General features: G+C 59.0%; 1 protein-coding gene across 4 annotated transcripts in view; it reads left to right on the top strand.

The window, feature by feature from the left end:
* Nucleotides 1–4,359: 4,359 nt before the first annotated feature.
* FGFR1 (fibroblast growth factor receptor 1) overlaps nucleotides 4,360–6,280 on the top strand; it is a 15,622-nt gene continuing 13,701 nt past the window's right edge. For 2 of the 4 annotated variants that reach the window (XM_010723129.3, XM_010723130.3), the window contains exon 1: nucleotides 4,360–4,541. In XM_010723129.3, the coding sequence (XP_010721431.1) occupies nucleotides 4,451–4,541 (91 nt within the window). In that variant the 5' untranslated portion in view covers nucleotides 4,360–4,450. The remainder of the gene's footprint in view (nucleotides 4,542–6,280) is intronic. The other 2 variants (XM_010723132.3, XM_010723131.3) reach the window with 1 other exon arrangement.

The raw sequence follows: 6,280 nt of genomic DNA, 5'->3' as shown, positions 1-6,280 counted from the left end.
GGGGTTCGGAGGGCTTAGGGACACCGGAGCGGTTCCGCGGTGTGCGTCCGGCGGGGGTCGGTTCTGAACCCCGGGGCCGACCCCGCCAGCCGCCCGGCGGCACTTCGGAGGCGCGGTGGCTCGGTGCCCGGTTCTCGGGTCGGTGCGCGCTGCTCGGTTCGGTGCCGAGCTCCGGGACTCCCAGCGCTGGGGATCCGGTGCGGGTTCGGTGCTGCTGCCCGACCCGCGGCCACCAAAAGTTGCTGGGCGGGAGCAGCCTGGCGGCTTCCAAAAGAAGATGGAGAAGGAGCTGGATTTGTTGCGTTAGGAACTCCGAGATGTTGGGGCCTTTCGGTAAAAATCGGCGGCGGAGGCGATGAAAATGACCCGGGCTGAGATCTTTGTGCGTGTTGGCGTGGGAGGAGAGGGGGATCGGAGCGTTCTTCTGCCGAACTCTTTGCCAGGGTCGGGGAACGGTTCCTGCGTGTGCGCAGCGTGGCGGCCGCCCTACGCCGCGGCGCTCGCGACGTTTGCGGGGTCGATGTGTGCGGGACCGGCGGGCGCGGGGCTCCGCGTGGTTCTGCGGTCGCGGTTCGGTTCCTGGACGAGAGCCGGCGGCTGCCGCGGGGAGCGAGCGGGGAACGCTACGCGTCCGTTTGCAACGCGTTCAGATTACGGCCGAACGCCGTGTGGATTGTTGGATAACTCGGCGGTGCTCCGCGCGTCACGGCTCAACGGCCAAACCTCCAAAGTGCTCTTCTGCCGAATGCTTGCGTTAACAAAACTGAGGGTTTGGAGGCTGCTCGAGTCCCGGGAGGAGGGAGATCGGGCTTTGTGATTTGCTCTCATGAGATCTCGGGGTTCTCGGGGATGCGCCCACACCGGGGATGCTGCAGGATGGAGCCCCTCACCTCTCTCTCCGGCCAGCAGCCATTTTCCCCGCACAGGAGCACTTCCTCCCTTAATCTCCGCCGTGCCTGGCATGCACCGTTGCCTTCTCCTTGTGTTGCTCAGAGAGGATTAAAATAAATGAGGATCGTCCCTGCCCCGGCAGGAGCGGTGCTGCGCTGTGTGCAATGCGCCTGCTGGGAAGGAGCCCAAGCTGCTTTCAGGTGCAAACAGGATCTCTCTGTTTATTTATTTGCCTGAAAACAAATAAACTGAACTGGGAGCCGAGGATCTCCAAGCCCCATCTCTCAGCTGGGCCTGGAGCACAGATGCTCGTCCCAGCAGTTTGCCTTTCCCCTCATTGGGACCTTCTGCTTTTGGGGATGAAGGCAAATGTGAGCAGCAGGGGATAGGTCTGCTGGAGTAGTGCGTGTCCTTCCGCCCTCAGTAGCTTTCCTGGGAGGAGCTGAGTTCAGCAAACCCCATCCCGCTCCCTCCCAGCTGGAGAACTACTCTGCCTCTTTCAGGGAGTGGGGGCTGCGACCTGGTGTCCGTTCTGGGACAGCCCTGTGCCGGAGCACTCAGCACTACCAGCCTGGAGCAGCCTTTGGGGGACCTGCGGGTGCTCAGCATGTCTGAAAATCAAGCCCTCGGGTGGGAATCCCTGCTTTCGGGAAGCTTTTAAACCTGATCTGGTTTTACTGAGCCTTTCCCATCCTCGTGCCCCACCAGACCCCCACTCACACCACTGCATGCATGCAGTGCGCTGTAACTCAGTGCTGTTGGTGTGCAGCAGGATGCAACACGTGGCTGCAAAGGGTTAACACTGAATGCAGCCCGCACAGTTGGATATTTATTTTTCCAAGCATGCGTCTGCTTTAAGCATTACCGATTTTCCCTATAGTTACATTTGCAGTCGTGTTTGCTTTTTATTTCAGCAAATACTTGGTTGAGCATGCGGCTGGGTCAAGGAGTGCAGGGCAAAGGAGGAGGTTCCATGTGCCACCAGGAGCTTTGCCTTTGCTGCGTCCTTCTGCTGCAAGGGCGCTTGGAGCCAAATTCATCCTCCTTCCTTACATCAGTGTCCGTCAGGGTCTCCCGTTTGTGGTCACCACCTCCTGCCCATGGGAGGGGTATCACCTCAGGGTCCCCATGTTCACACTGGGGCACGTAGAGCCCCTAGAGATGCCCCGGTGACCCCCTGAGCCCCACTTCCACCCGGGGTGCCCCAGTGCCGTGGGCCCCGCTCCTCTCTCCTCACCTTGGATGTGTTCCCAGGGATGAGCCATGTGCTGGGAAGGGGCTTCCCCACTGTGCTCTGCTCAGCACAGGGGCCAGGCTGTGCGTGCTGCCGGCTCAGCCCTGACTCACAGCACGGGGCGAAGGTCCAGGGTCGTGCTGAGGACAGCAGGGAAGGCAGGTTGCACATGTGGGCACGTGGGCAAAGGCTGTGCTCGGGTGGGAGTGTGCACAGGTGGGCACAGGGGTGTTCCTTCAGCTCCTAAATAGCCCTGTGGGTGTCGTGGCCGTTGTAATTGCAGGTCTCTAAGGGGCCCTTCGTTCTGGTTCCTCGCTTTCTGCTTCCATTTTTAGTCACTTGAATCCACCCCAACCAGCAAATTGCAGCGTGCAGGGAGAGTGCATGCATGGAAGGAGCTGGAAACCCACGCTGAGGCTGCAGCCCTTCGGTGCATGCAGATTCCCGTGAGGATCCATATCTCCGCACAGAGCAGAGCTGTGCTTTTTGTGCACAGGTTGGAGGGATCCTGGGCTGCTCTGCCCTGTGTGCATCACCATCACTGCTGCAATGGAAACTCTCTGCTGTCGGCCCCTGAGTCAGCGCCCGTCCCACTGCAGCTGAGCCCCACTCTGTGCCTTGACTCACTGCTGGGAGCTGCTGTGTGCACTGTGCCGGAGGGGAGGGGGGGGCTGCAGCCATTCCACATTAGGGCATGTTCCGGGGGGTGCTGCTAATAAACAAAACCACAGAGAGACAGAAAATAATTTCCAGAAATGCCAATGACTTTTTTTTCCGCGAAACGTTACCACCTCCTCCTTCCAACCCATGATAAATTGCTCAAACTCCATCAGTGTTTTCACCGGTGGAGATGATGCTGGTGTTTGCTGGGTGTCCCTGCCCTTGTGTGAATAGTTTGGGTGCCAAATGCTGCAGAGCTGGCAAGGGAAGAAGCCAAAGCTGCCCTGGGGTTAAATGCGGTCCTTTGGGACACAGGATGCTCCGTGGTGGGAAAGGGTTCATTGGGAAGCAGGAACACGATGGCATCCAAGTCTCCAGGAGCACGTGGGGGGATGAGTGGTGGCCCATTACTCAGTGCAGTGGTTACTCACCTTGTAGTAATGTGCATTTGAGCCAGATCCTATATGGCAAAGAAGCACTTGTTCACGCGGTGCGCTCCGAACGGGGCTTTGGGGTGATGTCAGAGCAGCACCTGGTGAGCTCACATGGCTGCATCCCCACTTCTGAGTTGTCCCCTGGTCCTGGAACAGCCATCCATCCCAGGGTTGTGCAAGATGGGGCACGGAGCCCTGCGGGAGCCCAGGGGGACCATTAGTGACCGCCGGCGTCGGGACCTCGGCCGGAGGCTGTTGTGGAGCTGCAGATGTCACAGAGGGAGGAGTGCAGCACTTGGATTGCAGCCCAAAGGCTTTGGGGTCCGACCTCTTGATTTGGGTTTGGCTGCGTTGGAGCACAGAGCAGAACAGCACGGCTCAGTGCTGGGAAGGGTGGAAGGCAGGGAGAAGTGGAGGGTTAAGGAACGTATTCCTCCTGTTCCAGCTCTGCCGGTGGCTCTGCTGCCTTGTGCACCAAAGGCTGTGAGGTCACAGCACTGTTCCCACAGCAGAGGGGCTCTGGCATCTCCCGTGGGGTCACCCCGGCACCCCAAAAGGGCTCCAAGTGCCCCCAGCCTGGGTTAACCATGTGAACACCTGCTGCCCTGCCCCCAGGGTCTGTGCTGCTCTCAGTCTGGAGCTGCCTGGGATATCTGTAGAGGAAGATGTGAAAACAAAGGGGTTCCGGAGCTGAGCAGCAGCACCTCTCCCATCCCAAAGAGCCTCAGGCTGGAGCCTTTTCCATTTTGCATCTGAGCAAAGAAAGTTCAAGGAACCCAAAAGCTGCTCCTGCCAAGCCGTGACGATCGAAGCTCCTTGCAAACATTTTGATTTGTATGAGAATTGCTGTTTCCATTGCCAACTGCGTGAAGGAGGAGGAAAAAGAGGAGAGCAGAAACCTCCCTTCTCTTAAAACAGACATTTGAGGATTTCTCCCAGCGTTTTGCTGCTCTCAGTTTTGCTTTGCCAGCACTTCTGCTCCCAACACATCAGCCATCACTGGGGGGTGGCTCAGAGCTCAACCCTCACCTCCACCATGCGGGGGGCGGGGGGGGCCCATACAGCAAAGGGGCTGTGGGATGCAGGGGATGCCCATACAGCAGAGGGACGTGGGGGGATGCCCTGAACTCTGCCCTGACTCTCTTTTCCCCCTCTGCAGCTCACAGCGGCCGACGGGGCCCCATGGAGGGGCGGTTGAGCGCAGTCGCCGAGCAGTAGCCGCAGCAGTGGGATGTTTACCTGGAGGTCCCTCATCCTTTGGGCTGTGCTGGTCACAGCCACGCTGTCAGCTGCCAGACCGGCCCCCACGCTTCCTGACCAAGGTAAGGCCAACAGATCTCCTTCTTTGCTTTTTTCCTTGTTGATAAGATAGCTGGGACCTCTCGCCTTGCAGAAGGCAGAGCTTTGGGGCCCGGCGAGGGGTGTGCGATGCGTCGTGGTGCAACCTGGCTGTGTTGTCTGCAATGAATTATGAAATGATTGAAACGAAAACGAAACATTGCACGGGGCACACCTCCAACATTGCCTACGGGCGTCTTAAGGCGGGGGGGAGACTTTGGAGAAGGTCACCAGTCACCCCTAAGGCGTTGCAGGGGGACAGCCTGGGATGTGTTCTCTGCAGGCAGGCTGTGGCACTGCTGAGCTCCGGGCTGGGGACATGCTGAGCTGCCATGCATGGGCCTCCGGGGTCACCAAGCCCCCAGGACAGCTGCACGGAGTGCTGCAGCATTTCAAAGCATGGCCCCTTCCCTTGGTGAGGCGGAGAATAACCAGAGCAGCCAGGGACTGCTGCCTAGCTGCTGCCTTTTGGTTCTAATTACCTGAGAATGTCTGGTCCGAGCGGTACGGCGTTGCTTTTTAAGGCTCACTCTTTCCCTTTTCCTCCCACTGAAAGCCCCACGTGCTGGTGAGCCCCATGAAAGCCATGCAAGTACACAGAGCAAAGGCAGTGTGGGGTGACGGTGGGGTTTTGGGGTCCTTAGGGAGCCCTGGAGGGGTTGGGGAGGCAGCGGTGGAGGTGGAGGGGACAAGGAGAGGATGGAGCTGGGTGCCTGCCAGGCTGCCAGTAACCTCTGGCAATGCCTCCCAGCACTGCTCTCACCAGGATGGCCCAATTAGTGCCACAGCAGGAACCTGGCTGCACAGAGCCTGGCTGCGCAGAGCCCAGCCCTTTGGCTTTGGCTGCTGGGAACAACGCGTCCCCGACACCATATGTGCCTCCGCACGGGGTGGGACGGAGAGTCAGGTCCAGGCCAGGCTGTGTGGGAGGCAATGGTGCAGCAAACCCAGAGCCGTGCATCAGTCCCAGAGCCACGCATCACATCCCGAGGCCACGTGTCGTGTCCCCGTGTCCCACATCCCCCCATGAGCATCACCCAGGGGAGGCAGCTCTGCTGTTCCCCTCCTTAGCAGATGCAGCACCAGACTTTGTTCTGGTGTTGGTGGTGGTTCAGTTTACTGCTGGCAGTGAGGAGTGCGTAATCTCCCCCATGCAGGGCAGCCCCACCTCAGTGCAGAGGAGGGCTCAGAGCTGCCCCTCCACGTGGCTGGGGAGGGGGCTCAGGAGCTCAGCCTTTGTCAGGAACTTATTGAAAAATCTGCTGCAAATAAAATATTAATGGGCACTCACTGCGTTTTATAGTTACCTAAATTTGGAGGTGGTTAAAAACCAAAAAAAAAAACAAAAAAAAACCCCGAGTTAAGGGGAAAAGCCAAGAAATTTCCATGAGCAGCCTCCGTCTCCCTCCCTCACAAAGCCGCTCTTTGTCCTCAGGTTAAACAGAAACCTGCAGAAAATTGTGGAGGGGATTTTTTCCTCCCTCCCTGTCCTCTATTGTCCTCCCCGCTGTTCCCACTGCTCTGCCCCTGCCCCATTGCTGTGTGTGGGGAATGTGGGGGCACGGAGCGGCTGAGGGGCTGCAGCTCTGAGCCCCCTCCCCAAGCCCATCTCCTGGTGCAGATCCCCATCCTGGTGCTGCCAGGCATGGCTGTGTGCTGTGGGGCACCACGCTGCTCCCTTCCCCTCCCAGCCCGTCTGCAGGCATTGTTCGCCACCTCCCGC

This window comes from Meleagris gallopavo, chromosome 24, assembly GCF_000146605.3.
Source record: "Meleagris gallopavo isolate NT-WF06-2002-E0010 breed Aviagen turkey brand Nicholas breeding stock chromosome 24, Turkey_5.1, whole genome shotgun sequence".
NCBI classification, from domain to species: Eukaryota; Metazoa; Chordata; class Aves; order Galliformes; family Phasianidae; genus Meleagris; species Meleagris gallopavo.
The sequence above is the reverse complement of the archived record's forward strand: the minus strand, read 5'-3'. Positions and strand labels throughout refer to the sequence as shown.